Here is a 14298-nt window from a genome sequence, read left to right as displayed (position 1 = left end):
CCCCACTTCTGACCAGCTCCCACGAACATGCCTGGGAGGGAGATGATCACCCCAATACTTGCGTCCCTGCCACCAACGTGGGAGACCTGCATGGAGTCCCGGGCTCCTGGCTTTTGGCCTGGCCCAGCCCTGGCTGTTGTGAGCATTTGGGGAGGAAACAGCAGACCTCTCTCTCAATCTCTCTTTCAAACAAGTAAAATAAATAACTCTTTAAAAATATGTATTAGGCGGGGTCGGTGCTGTGGCCCAGTGGGTTAACGCCCTGGCCTGAAGCGCTGACATCCCACATGGGCGCTGGTTCTAGTCCCGGCTGCTCCACTTCCGATCCAGCTCTCTGCTGTGGCCTGGGAAAGCAGTAGAAGATGCCCAGGTCCTTGGGCCCCTGCACCCACGTGGGAGACCTGGAAGAAGCTCCTGGCTCCTGGCTTCAGACCGGCGCAGCTCCGGCCACTGCGGCCAATTGGGGAGTGAACCAGCGGATGGAAGGACCCCCCCCCCGCCGCGCGCGCCTCTCCTCTCTCTGTGTAACTCTTTCAAATAAAGAAATAAATCTTTTTAAAAAATGTGTATTAGAAATTGAAGGGAGTGAGGGGAAAACTGCTGAGAACCAAACGCAGCGTAAGAGGAGGGCAGGAGGCACTGCCCCCACGAGCACCCGACGCTAGGGGATAAAGCGGCCCACGGGGTCGGGCTCAACTCTGACACCACCACACACACACACACACACACACACTAAGCAAGTGTGTGCAGACGGGGCCAAGTGTCACCGCTAAGAGGGAAGTCACACGGCACAGGCTGGCGAGGAGACGCGGCCAGAGGACCCCGACGGACCCCGACGGCGAGCGTCAGAGCTGGGGACGGCGCGTGAGTCCCCACAGTTTAACGCGGTTCCGCTGGCTCCAGGAGGAGCGCCCACAGGTGTGTGTCCCTGCCCACCCGCTGAGGGCCAGAGCCAGGCGCAGTGAGCACACAGCAGACAGCTCGGCCTCCAGGAAAAGGGCAGGGCTGCCTGGGGAAAGAGCTGACTGTAGGCCTGCACCTCACAGGGGCGCCGAGGGACGCGCTCACACGCACGCAACCAGGGGACAGCGCGGGGACACGGAGGCCAAGCGAACCGCGAGCAACCAAGTAAGGCAGTGCCGGATTCTAACCACAGCATAGCACAAGCAAGCAACGGAGTGAGTGTGCGAGAACACAGACTTCCGGTGGCTTCTCATCAGTCCGCCCGCACGGAGGGGCACAGCTCCGCACCCCCGTGTGGGCTGCCACCGACTGCCCCAGAGCACACAGCAGAGACGCCAGCTCGCTCTCAGCCGGGCGGCGAGGGGCACGCCAACTGCGGGGCGCCGCGTCCCCGTGCGCCCGCGACCCGCCGTGGCCCAGCCCTTGGCCTCGCGACCGAGTCGAATCAGGAGAAACACCTGCCGCACACCGCTCCAAACCGCGCAGGTCACCCAAACCGAGCAGGGTCCGGGGCACTGGCACGACCAAGAGGCCGGACAACCAGACGCCGCGTGGAGTCGCGGACGGGGCTCGGGGGAGCGCGCGGGGGGAGGCCGAGGGCACCTGAACGGGAACGCGCGTGGCCCGTGTCTGCAAACAGCACGCGCACACTCACAGCAGCAGCAAACGGAGGAGGCCCGGTATGACAACGTCCAGGTAACCGGCGGCACCCAGGGGCCGCCCACGGGAGAGCGGCCACCCGCCCCTCCCCTCCGCAGCCTGGCTCCCCCGAACACGCCGCCACGGCGCCGCCGCCACTCGCGCAGCCACGGAGCGGGAAATGCGGTCTCCTGACGCCCGCGGCCAGGCCAGCGCCGCCCTCTGCTCTCTGGGCCGGGGGCGACCTGCGCCTCCCCCGCAACGCAGCCGCCCAGCGCCCGCCAGGCCTGACCCTCGGCGGAGCCACCGCGTGAGTGAGCGAATGAATGAACGAATGAGTGACCGAGGCGGCCGCGCCGGAGGAGCTCGCGGCCCTCTCGGGCCTGGCCGCGACCCACACGACCAGCCAGGGGCAGCAGGGTCCCGCAGACGGCGGCGCCGGGCACCGCCGCCCCAGACCGGACGCGCCCGCGGCGGCCGCCCCTCCCGTCTCACCACGCGCTGGGCGCCGGCCGCCAGACCACGCGCGGCCGCGGACGCCGGGGCCAGTCTCAGAAGCCTCAAGGCCATGGCTAAGCGCTCGGCTCCGGCTCAAGGACCTGCGGGGACGAGACGGCGACCGGGTCCTTCCCCGCCGCCGGCGCGCCCGAGTGACGTCACTTCCGGGTTGTCCGCGGCGCCTGGCAGGGGCCTGGCAGAGAGGGGGCGGGGCCGGGGCTCGGCGGCTGCGCCTTGGAGGGCTCGCTGGGCGCTCGTGGAGGTCGCCGTGGACCCTGGATGCCGGCGGGGGAGTGAGGGGCGCGGGCCGGGCGGGAACCCTGTCGCCCGGGCTCCGGGGTGGGTGAGGGGCGCGCCCCGCGGGCCTCCGGGGCTCTGGGTTCCGGGGGTGGGTGAGGGGCGCGGGCCGGGCGGGACCCCTGTCGCCCGGGCTCCGGGGGTGGGTGAGGGGCGCGGGCCGGGCGGGACCCCTGTCGCCCGGGCTCCGGGGGTGGGTGAGGGGCGCGGACCCTAGTGGCCCCCGGGGCTCTGGGTTCCGTGGGTGGGTGAGGGGCGCGGACCCTAGCGACCCACGGGCCTCTGGGTTCCGGGGGTGGGGTGAGGGGCGCGGACCCTAGCGACCCCCTCCCGGGGCTCTGGGTTCCGGGGGTGGGGCTAGGTGAGGGGCGCGGACCCTAGTGACCCCCGGGGCTCTGGGTTCCGGGGGTGGGTGAGGGGCGGCCCCGCGGGCCTCCGGGTCTGGCTCCGGCCGCTTCCGGGGGCGTCTCGGGCTGGCGCTGGGCGGACTCGCGGCCCTCAGGAGAGCGGTCTGGGGGAGCCCGTCCGGTAGTGACCGACCTGAGGGAAGGGCAGTGTCCGGCTCTGGCGGCCGGAGCGGGCCCTCACCGCCGGGGCGTTTTGGAAGCGCCTGTCCGCGTCCGTGGAGCGGGCGCTGGGTTTGCCCTGAGACTGACAGGTTAGCTCGGTGAGTTTTAGTTTAGAGACCAGCAGCGGCCAGAACCCTGTCCCCGAGTCCCCTTGCGACAGGAGCACGGGTGTCCCGCGGACTGACCTCCGACCTCTCCCGGGCCAGGAGCACGGGTGTCCCGCGGACTGACCTCCGCTCTCTCCCGGGCCGGGAGCACGGGTGTCCCGCGGACTGACCTCCGACCTCTCCCGGGCCAGGAGCACGGGTGTCCCGCGGACTGACCTCCGCTCTCTCCCGGGCCGGGAGCACGGGTGTCCCCGCGGACTGACCTCCGACCTCTCCCTGGCCAGGAGCACAGGTGTCCCGCGGACTGACCTCCGCGCTCTCCCGGGCCGGGGCCGGGAGCACGGGTGTCCCGCAGACTGACCTCCGCTCTCTCCCGGGCCGGGAGCACGGGTGTCCCGCGGACTGACCTCCGCTATCTCCCGGGCCGGGAGCACGGGTGTCCCGCGGACTGACCTCCGCGCTCTCCCGGGCCGGGAGCACCGGTGTCCCGCGGACTGACCTCTGACCTCTCCCGGGCCGGGAGCACGGGTGTCCGCAGACTGACCTCTGCGCTCTCTCCCGGGCCAGGAGCACGGGTGTCCCGCGGACTGACCTCCGCGCTCTCCCGGGCCAGGAGCACGGGTGTCCGCAGACTGACCTCTGCGCTCTCTCCCGGGCCAGGAGCACGGGTGTCCCGTGGACTGACCTCCGCGCTCTCTCCCAGGCCAGGAGCACGGGTGTCCCGCGGACTGACCTCCGCGCTCTCCCGGGCCGGGAGCACGGGTGTCCCGTGGACTGACCTCCGCGCTCTCTCCCGGGCCAGGAGCACGGGTGTCCCGCGGACTGACCTCTGCGCTCTCTCCTGGGAGCTCCGCAGCGTGCAAGGCCTGTCCCCGGGGGCTCGGATTTGTACTCGGTGGTATTTCGGGCTCGTTGCCAGTAATAAAACCACTGTTGGTGTCTGTCTGTCGGCTTCCATGCCATGACCTCGATGGTCCCTGAGTAAGTTATGGGGGCCCTGTGGAGTCCTTGAGGTCTGTGCGCGTCCTGTCCTGTGGACAGAATTCTACCTCTGCCTTCCCCGTCGGAATCCCGTGCCCCCCTCGCCTCTCCCTGTATCTCTGGCTGGAACTGGCGGTGCAGTGAGGAACAGCAATGGCGGGAGCAAGCCTCCTGCATTCCGTTGCGGTTGGGGTGTTAGCTGTGGATGCTTTTACAGATTTCCATGGAACTTCGGAAACTGAAACCCGTGTCAAGTTGAATCAGTTCCCTTTGTTGTGTCTGTGAGGGTTTTTACGTAAATAGCTGTAGGCTTTTGCTGAATAGTTTAACTGCATCAGTCGGTGTGATCACTGTTCCCTGGCTGGGAACATGGTAGGTAGGTGACACCTGCCAGCTTTCGACTGTTAAACCAGTCTTGCATCCCTGGATTAAATCTCCATTAAATCATGTGTGTCATTTAAAAATATTCGGATCAATGAATTCTGTTTGCATATTTTGAAAGGATTTTTTTTTTTATTTGAAACAGTTAGAAAAGGAGAGAGACACACAGAGAGAGAGGTCTTCCCTCCACTGGTTCACTCCCCAAATGGCCATAACGGCTGGAGCTGAGCTCATCTGAAGTCAGGAGCCAGGAGCTTCTTCTGGGCCCCCCACGTGGGTGCAGGGGCCCAAGGACTTGGGTCATCCGCTGCTCTCCCAGGCACATCAGCAGGGAGCTGGATTGGAAGTGAAGCAGCTGGTACACTGACGAGTGCCTGTATGGGACGCCATGCCACAGGCTGCACCACAGTGCCAGCCCCTGCACGTTTTTAAAAATGTCATCCATATTCCAGGGGGATAATGATCTGCTAGTTTTCACCTGGGGACTGTGTTTGCCTGGTTTGATGTTACAGCTTTCTGGGATATGTCCCCTCCTTCTTTTCCATGGCTGTAGTCAGTGCCACTCCCGAGCGATTCCCTGATGGCTCTGCTGGCAGACCCCAGCGATGCAGAGGAAGAAGGAGTCCACCTGGCAGCGCATCTCACGTCCGGCAGAATATTCCTGAGGAACAAAGGGGAGACAGACATCCTCAGGGAAGGAAAACGAGGCAGCCTGCTGACAGCAGGTCAGGAAGGACGCGGAGAGGAGTGCAGGGAACACGATGGGTCAGCCTGCACCTCCTGAGTTCTAAAATCACTTCGTGGTTGAGGCCAGAATGTTCAGGGCATTCAATTGGTGCTTAACATACTTACAGGAAATTCTCGAGGCAATTGTTGTTAGAAAGGGGGAGAGTAAACGAGCCTAAATAAAAGTGACGTTTTATTTTAATGTGCGGCTTAAAGCAGTCAAACATCCACGTGCGTGAGACCGTGGTTAGTTACACCTACCTGCTGAAGCACCCGGGCAACTTTACGGAACAATATTCTCCAGTGTTTTGAGTACATCAGAAATGGAATTCTAAAAAAATAGGTGCAAGTTATCCATTGCACACCAAGAAAAACAGCACAGGAAACAAATAGAAAAGAAGAGCCTATGCAAGCCCTATGTATTGGTCACTCATTAACCTGAAGAGACTCATTGAAGAAGCTGGATGCTTAATTTTAAAAGTCTCCTTTCCCTCAAATGGCTTAATTGGAGAATTTTACCGAGAATTTAAAAATATAACACCAACTTTACAAAAAGTCTACAGAATATAGAAGAGTACTGAACTTCCTAACCCATTTTATAACAAAGGCATACAAAGACGGTATGAAAAATAAAACCTGTAGGTTGTTCTCGCTCATAAACTTAGACACAAAAATCCTTAACAAGATGTTTGCAAACTGATTCTAGCAATATATAAAATGAGCAATGTGCACATCCAAAGTGATCTGTTCAAAGGCTGCACAGCTAAATTTGTGTTCGAAAGTCAAGCAATGGAATCTACCCGGCAACAGGCTAAAGAGGACAAGTTGCTGATCAGGTTGCCTGACACAGAAAAAGCATTTGGCGAAGTCCAACACTCACACTAAAATGAAATCACTGGTCAGCAAGCAAGAGCTAAAGGGAACTTCTTTAACTTGATAAAGCACACCTACAAAATCCCTACAGCTAACATCATAGTTAACTGAAAAACTGGATCCTTCCAAGTGGAAAACGAGGCAAGTATTTCTGCTGTCATCACTCTTACCTACAGAACGCTGACAGTTGCAACCAGTGACAGGAAGCACACGGGCACATGCACACACACACGTAAGTCAGCCAGTGACAGGAGGCACACGGGCACATGCACACACACACGTAAGTCAGCCAGTGACAGGAGGCACACGGGCACATGCACACACACACGTAAGTCAGCCAGTGACAGGAGGCACATGCACACACACACGTAAGTCAGCCAGTGACAGGAGGCACACGGGCACATGCACACACACACGTAAGTCAGCCAGTGACAGGAGGCACACGGGCACATGCACACACACACGTAAGTCAGCCAGTGACAGGAGGCACACAGGCACATGCACACACACGTAAGTCAACCAGTGACAGGAGGCACACGGGCACATGCACACACACGTAAGTCAGCCAGTGACAGGAGGCACACGGGCACATGCACACACACGTAAGTCAGCCAGTGACAGGAGGCAAACGGGCACATGCACACACATGTAAGTCAACCAGTGACAGGAGGCACACAGGCACATGCACACACACGTAAGTCAGCCAGTGACAGGAGGCACACGGGCACATGCACACACACACATGTAAGTCAACCAGTGACAGGAGGCACACGGGCACATGCACACACACACATAAGTCAACCAGTGACAGGAGGCACACGGGCACATGCACACACACACGTAAGTCAGCCAGTGACAGGAGGCACACGGGCACATGCACACACACATGTAAGTCAGCCAGTGACAGGAGGCACACGGGCACATGCACACACACACGTAAGTGGTACAAAAGGCAGGAGACTGAAATGGAAAAGGAAACTGTCTTGTTTGTAGAGTACATGCGTGTTGCTTAGAAAACCCAAAAGAATCTTCAGCTCCTAGAGCCAAGTTCAGCAAGGCGAACACACAAGATGGCACAGAAGATAACAAAGTCAGCTGCATTCTCCACACTAACAACTGGAAACTGAAATAAAAGGTGGAATGCAATTGCTCCAGAACAATGCGACACTTACGTCTAAACCTGACAAAGCGTCTCAGGCTCTGTACGTTGGTAAGTACAAAAATCCTCAGTACTGAAGAGACTTCAGTGTTCACAGATTGGGAGAACCAGCAGAGTAACAGTGCCAGTTCTCCAATGTGTAAGTTTAATGGAATTCTATAAAAATCTTAGCAAGGTTTTTTAGTTTTTGGTGAATACGGACAAGCTTATAAACTTTGTGTGGGAACAACATAGAAGCCCTAGAATGGACACAGTAATTTTGAAACGGGATACAGTGGGAAGACTCACTCTCAGGTTGTTAAGGTTTATATATAGTGACATTAATCAGGACCTCGTGGAACTGCTCACGACTGGTAGTCACAGGCACATCGGTGAAGCAGAACAGAGGATCCACACTAAACCAACACAGACACTCTGAACTGAGACTTGACAGTGGTGCAGATGCAGTTCAGTAAGCATGGTGCTGCAGCAATTGGAGGTCCAGGAGATAAATGAAATCTGAGCTTCACACAGAAAAACGAACCTAAAATGGACCATGGATACATGTAAAATACAAATCTAAAAGCTTTTAGGGGAAAAAATAGGAAAATGTCAGACTTAGGACTAGAGAAAGAATTCTTAGGCTTGACATCATAAGCACAATTCATAAAAAAAAAAACTTGATAAATTGGACTTCTCCAAAGTGAAAACAAACAGTATGTTGGGCCAGCAGTGGGCCTGCAATGTCACAACGGGCTTGCGATGGTGCCATCCCGTATCAGAGTTTGAGTCCCAGCTGCTCTACTTCCACCCCAGCTCCCTGATAATGAACGTGGGAAGGCAGAGGAAGATGGCTCAAGTGCTTGGGCCCCTGCCACTCACTTGGGAGACCAGGATGGAGCTCCTGGCTTCTGGCCCAGCCCTGCAATTGCAGCCATTTGGGGAGTGAACACTGGTTGGAAGACCTTTCACTCTGTCTCTCCCTCTATGTCCCTCTGCCTTACAAGTAAATAAATCTTAAAAATTTAAAAAAAAAAAAGGGCTTACTCTGAGAGACCCTCTTAAGAAGATGAGAAGTCAAGCTGCAGACGGAGAGAAACTCTGCAAACCACATCTGACAAAGGCTTTTCCAGAGTAAAGAACTTCGCAAGCTGAGTGTTTGGAGGCAAGTAACCCAATTAGGAAAAGACACAATGAACAGACATTTCACATGTCCAACTTCATCACCACTACAGATGCATGGATTAGGTCTGATGAAATATTCTAAAAATCAGACAAAGTTGAAAATCATGGAGACACCAGGTGCACAGAAGCCATTTCCTTGCATGCTGCTGGTGAGGGCATGAACAGCCCCACTCTGCTGAGACGTCGACAGTCACCTTGAAACGAACTGGATTCTTCGTACCACCCAGCAGGGTGGCGCTGCCATTTACCCTGGAAGTGAAAGCTTAGCTCACAGGAAATTGGAACCTTACTGTCCCTCAACACACGAATGAATCAACAAAGTGTGGTATATCCATAGCAAATGACTGGGGTACATACCAGCTTACATGGGTCTCTAGGGAGGTATGCTGAGTGAAAAAAAGTTTATCTCAAGAGGTTACATACAGTATGACTCCACTTTTCTAGAATCCTTGAAATAACAAAGTTATAGGAATGGGGAACAAATTAATGGCTGTTGGAGGCCAGAAAAGTGTGTGGCTGTGAAGAAAATGCAAGGGTGATGGAAATATTCTGTCTTGAGTGTGGTGTAGCCTGTGAAGCTGCAGACGTGGGTGATAAAATTTCATGGAACTACATGTGTGCTACATGTGAGTGCATGTTTAACTGGACAGTTTTTAATAAATTCTGAGATTGCACCAAATAATTTCCTGGGATTGGTATGTCCTGTAGTCATGCACGATGGTATCACTGGGGGAACCTGAACTCTGGACCTTTCTGTATGGTTTTTTTTTTTTTTTTTTGCTACTTCCTATAAGTATCTGATTTCTTTTTTCAAAAAGAAAGCATTAAAAATTGTATCCTATGTACGAGCAACAAGGTGTTAGAGAATTAAAATCTAAAAAGACTTCATTTCTGTTATAATCTTGAAATACCCAGAAAGATGGGAAAGACCTCTATACTGAAAATCATGAAGCAGGGTAGAGACATTGAAGAATTTGTAAATGAAGTGAGTATATGTCTAGTTCTTAAAGTGAAAGCCTCAACATTGTGAAGATATTTATCTCTAAATTGATCTATGAATTCAGCATAATCCCAGGGAAGATCTAATAAGATTTTTCTTTAGTTGAAATTGACAAGCTGATTCTAAAATGTGTAGCCCCCTATTTTGGATGAGCTAAGAATGACCAAGGCCATCTTGAAGTGAAAGAACAGGGATGGGGGACGTTCTACCAGAGAAGTAAGATGTATGGGAAGCTACAGTAACTACAGCAGCAGGGTGTGGTGCAGGAGTACACACACAGTGGGAGGAGACAGTCCACACACAGATGACCCGTGTGTTTCAGATGTGTGGTGGATAAACAGGCAGAGGGGTAGTGTGGTCTGCTCTAACTGGGTGGGATGCTGTCAGCCTCCTGTCCATACAAACAATGAACGTTGCTTCTCATAAATAATCAGTTTCAGAAGGATTTCAAATTTAAACCTGAAACTTAAAACAGTAAAGCTTCTGGAGCAAAATAGATTGTCTTCAAGCCCTTGGGAGAGGCAAACATTTCTAAATGGGAAATAAAGCTATAAGGAGGGGAAAAGGGACATCAAAATTACAGAATGGCTCTCCATCAGAAGACACTGTGATGATGAAAAGGAAAGCTCAAACTCGGAGAAGGTTTTTGCAGTAAATAAACCAGCTGGATCCAGAATAGGTAAGAACTCTTACAGGTAAAAACCAAAAGAGACTCTTTACAAAAACGGGCAGATTTAAACAGGAACCTCAGAATGGGCAACCAAAATGTTCAATAATCTAAATGTTAAGAGTTGCTCACCATCGTTGGTCATTGAGAGAATGACAAATAACCTCCAAGGAATAGCTAACTTGAAAACTACTTATCCTAAGTGTTTGTGAAGGTATGGAGCTCCTGGAATTCTCATATCCTGCTAGTGCAAGTCAAAATTGGTATGCATGAGGCTGGCGCTGTGGCATTGTGGGTAAGGCTGCCACCTGCAGTGCTGTCATCCTGTGTGGGCACTGATTCAAGTCCCAGCTGCTCCACTTCCAATCCAGCTCTGCTGTGGCCTGGGAAAGCAGTAGAAGAAGGTCGAAGTCCTTGGGCCCCTACACCCACGTGGGAGATGTGGGAAGGCCCAGAGGAAGCTCCTGGCTTCAGATTGGCGCAGCTTTGGCCATTGCGGCCAATTGGGAAGTGAACCAGTAGGTGGAAGACCTCTCTCTCTATCTCTCTGCCTCTCCTTTCTCTGTGTAACTCTGACTTTCAAATAAATCTTTAAAAAAGAATTGGTATGCACACTCAGGAAAACAGTTTTACAGTTTCTACTAAGCCTGACCACACACATGCCTTAATATTGCAGCAATTATAGGTATAGCCTGTAGCTGTTTATATAAAGTAAAATATGAACCAGAGTGCTTATAGCAGCATCCCTCAAACACCATTCAGAACAGTCCATCAACATAAATGCATAGACAGTTACATATAAATGCTGTATGACAATGAGGATGCCTGAAATACTGCCAAATGCAAAAGCACCAAGGATTCTTCAGTCATGTTAAATGAAAGAACCTAGGCCGGCGCCACGGCTCAATAGGCTAATCCTCCACCTTGCGGCGCTGGCACACTGGGTTCTAGTCCCATTCGGGGCGCCGGATTCTGTCCCGGTTGCCCCTCTTCCAGGCCAGCTCTCTGCTGTGGCCAGGGAGTACAGTGGAGGATGGCCCAGGTGCTTGGGCCCTGCACCCCATGGGAGACCAGGAGAAGCACCTGGCTCCTGCCATCATATCAGTGTGACGTGCCGGCCGCAGCATGCCGGCCGCGGCGGCCATTGGAGGGTGAACCAACGGCAAAAGGAAGACCTCTCTCTCTCTCTCTCTCTCTCTCTCTCACTATCCACTCTGCCTGTCAAAAAAAAAAAAATGAAAGAACCTAAACATAAAAGTGCAAATACTTTATGACTATATTCATAAGACCCTAAAAAGCACCCAAATCAGAATCTTATCTAGCAGAGAAGTCAGGACTATGGTTCTCTGGGAAGGAAGAATAATGACTGGGAGGGTCTGAGGGGACATGAGCCTGGTTCTTCTGAGAAACCACATCCATAGGAAAGTTCATTGCTTGCACACAGCTCTGCAGGCCCATTAAATTTAGTTCAAAAATCAAAGCAAAAAGTGCCATATATTATGACTTTATTGCCACCAATTAGAATCTAGAGCACATAGTTATCCTACTGTAGTGCTAGGCCCAACCCAGAGCCTTTCTCAAGGCGTCCTTGAACTCTTTGTTCCTCAGGCAGTAGATCAAGGGGTTCAGGATGGGCGTGAGCACCGTGTACAAGACAGAGATGAGCTTGTTGGAGCTCCGCGTATCAATGGCCTGGGGCCGGACATACATGAAAAGCAAGGCCGTATAGAAGATGGTGACGACAGTGAGGTGGGAGGCGCAGGTGGAGAAGGCTCTCCAGCGGCCGGTGGCTGAGGGGATGCGCAGGACAGCCAAGGTGATGTGTCCGTAGGAGAGGACGGTGGCCAGGAGCGGGAACACCAGGATGAGGAAGGCCAGGACGAAGTCCACCAGCTCTGCCCTGGAGAAGTCCATGCAGGCCAGCTTGAGGATGGGCGAGATGTCACAGAAGAAGTGGTTCAGGACGTTGGAGCCACAGAACGTGGCGCTGGAGATGAAGTAGACCTTGACGACGGAGACGGTGAAGCCGCTGGCAAAGGAGAAGGCCACCAGCTGGACGCACAGCCCCGTGGTCATGATGACTTGGTAGCGCAAGGGGTGGCAGATGGCCACGTAGCGGTCGTAGGCCATGGAGGCCAGGAGCACACACTCGGTGCACACCAGGGAGCTGAAGAAGTAGAGCTGCGTCATGCACCCCACAAAGGAGATGTGTCTCCGCTGGAGCAGGAGGCCGTCCAGCATCTTGGGGATGATGTCACACACATACCAGATCTCCAAGGTGGACATGATGCCCAGGAAGTAGTACATGGGCCTGTGGAGGGGGGTGCTGCTCCAGACGGTGAAGATGATGGCCAGGTTCTCCACCAGGACAAAGAGATAGGTGAGCAGGAAGAGGAGGAAGAGTGCGTACTGCAGCCGGGGGGCGGTGGGGAAGCCCAGCAGGATGAACGTGCTGACCGTGGTGACATTCTCCCCCCTCATCTTCCGTGGCTGGGAGAGAGCAGGAGCCAGAGGACACAAAGCTGACACTCAGGAGAGGGACCAGCCCCACAGTCGGCCACTTCACTCCTGGGGGCAGCAGCAGGGGACAACTGTGTTTACCTGCCAAGTTTTCAAGTGGAGAAAGTGCTGTGTGCTGCAGTATAGCCACAATAATGAGTGGAAAGGGGTGGGTTAGGAGGCAGTGACAGCTGCCCAGCTGTTGGAGGACCAGCTGGGAACCAGCATCGATTTCCCCACGGGTGTTGGGGCCTGTGTTCTAATCAGGCAACACCTTGGTTCTCCGGGTGCCCTGAGCCTCCTCTCCCAGTACCACCTCTCTCATGGGGAGCCCCAGTTGTGTAACTTGCTCCTCTCCTTGTATCTGAGAGATGGTGAGGCTGGCGTGACTGCCGTGTCAGCTCACAGACCTTCTCCATGGAGCAGGCGAGCTGCTGTCACGGCTGTAGACCTGCGCCATGCTCGCCTTCCTGGAGGGGCCCCTGGGCCTGCGATGCTGCTGCGTGTGAACACGTGAGCCCTGCCAGTGTCTGGTCTGTGAGGTCCACTGCTCCCACTCACCCCATTCCAATGTGTACACAAACACACACACACACACACACTCATACAGATAAAAACCATGTATACACCCACGTGCATGCATGCACCACGTATTACACAGATGACAAGTGTGCATGTACCCACACACATGTGTGCACCACGTATTACACACACACACAGATAACAAGCGTGCATACACCACATATTACACACAGAGATAACAAGCGTGCATACACCACACGCATGTGTGCACCACGTATTACACACACAGATAACAAGCATGCATACAACCACACGCATGTGTGCACCACGTATTACACACACAGATAACAAGCGTGCATACACCACACGCATGTGTGCACCACGTATTACACACACAGATAACAAGCGTGCGTACACCACACGCATGTGTGCACCACGTATTACACACAGAGATAACAAGCGTGCGTACACCACACGCATGTGTGCACCACGTATTACACACACAGATAACAAGTGTGCATACACCCACACACATGTGTGCACCACGTATTACACACACAGATAACAAGCGTGCATACACCACACACACGTGTGCACCACGTATTACACACACAGATAACAAGCGTGCATACACCCACACGCATGTGTGCACCACGTATTACACACACAGATAACAAGTGTGCATACACCCACACGCGTGCGTGCACCACGTATTACACACACACAGATAACAAGCATGCATACACCACACGCATGTGTGCACCACATATTACACACACACAGATAACAAGCATGCATACACCACACACATGCGTGCACCACGTATTACACACACACACAGATAACAAGCATGCATACACCACAGGCATGTGTGCACCACGTATTACACACACAGATAACAAGCGTGCATACACCCACACACATGTGTGCACCATGTATTACACACACACACAGATAACAAGCATGCATACACCCACACACATGTGTGCACCACGTATTACACACACACAGATAACAAGTGTGCATACACCCACACGCATGCGTGCACCACATATTACACACACACAGATGAAAAGCATGCATACACCCACACGCATGTGTGCACCACATATTACACACACACACAGATAACAAGCGTGCATACACCCACACGCATGCATACACCCACACGCGTGCATACACCCACATGCATGCGTGCACCACATATTGCTGTGGACTGAACAGGACTTGGATCCCAAAATCATGCAGGTGCT

General features: G+C 54.1%; 2 protein-coding genes across 3 annotated transcripts in view; both read right to left on the bottom strand.

Moving 5' to 3' along the window:
* NDUFA10 (NADH:ubiquinone oxidoreductase subunit A10) overlaps nt 1-2211 on the bottom strand; it is a 45514-nt gene extending 43303 nt beyond the window's left edge. For both annotated transcript variants that reach the window (XM_051840752.3, XM_051840753.3), the window contains exon 1: nt 2098-2211. In XM_051840752.3, coding sequence (XP_051696712.1) covers nt 2098-2172 — 75 coding nt within the window. In that variant the 5' untranslated portion in view covers nt 2173-2211. The remainder of the gene's footprint in view (nt 1-2097) is intronic.
* Nucleotides 2212-9952: 7741 nt separating this feature from the next.
* On the bottom strand, nt 9953-12505 carry LOC100343695 (olfactory receptor 6B2). The gene is made up of 3 exons (XM_002723432.5): nt 11590-12505; nt 10780-10849; nt 9953-9962 (listed from the first exon to the last, which is right to left on the bottom strand). The coding sequence occupies exons 1-3, from the start codon at nt 12503-12505 to the stop codon at nt 9953-9955; spliced, it is 996 nt and encodes a 331-aa protein (XP_002723478.2).
* Between the last annotated feature and the right edge of the window lie 1793 nt (nt 12506-14298).

Source organism: Oryctolagus cuniculus, chromosome 3, assembly GCF_051225735.1.
Source record: "Oryctolagus cuniculus isolate XC-2025 breed Fujian yellow rabbit chromosome 3, ASM5122573v1, whole genome shotgun sequence".
In the NCBI taxonomy this organism is placed as follows: Eukaryota; Metazoa; Chordata; class Mammalia; order Lagomorpha; family Leporidae; genus Oryctolagus; species Oryctolagus cuniculus.
This window is presented reverse-complemented; position numbering and strand designations above follow the sequence as displayed.

What these genes read in the sequence shown, in the direction of transcription:
- LOC100343695 (XM_002723432.5), bottom strand. Translation starts at nt 12,505, where the DNA reads ATGAGGGGGGAGAATGTCACCACGGTCAGCACGTTCATCCTGCTGGGC. An exon ending in CGCCTTGAGAAAGGCTCTGG is followed by an intron (nt 10,850 to 11,589) that starts GTTGGGCCTAGC and finishes GCAGTATTTCAG; the next exon opens with GCATCCTCATTGTCATACAG.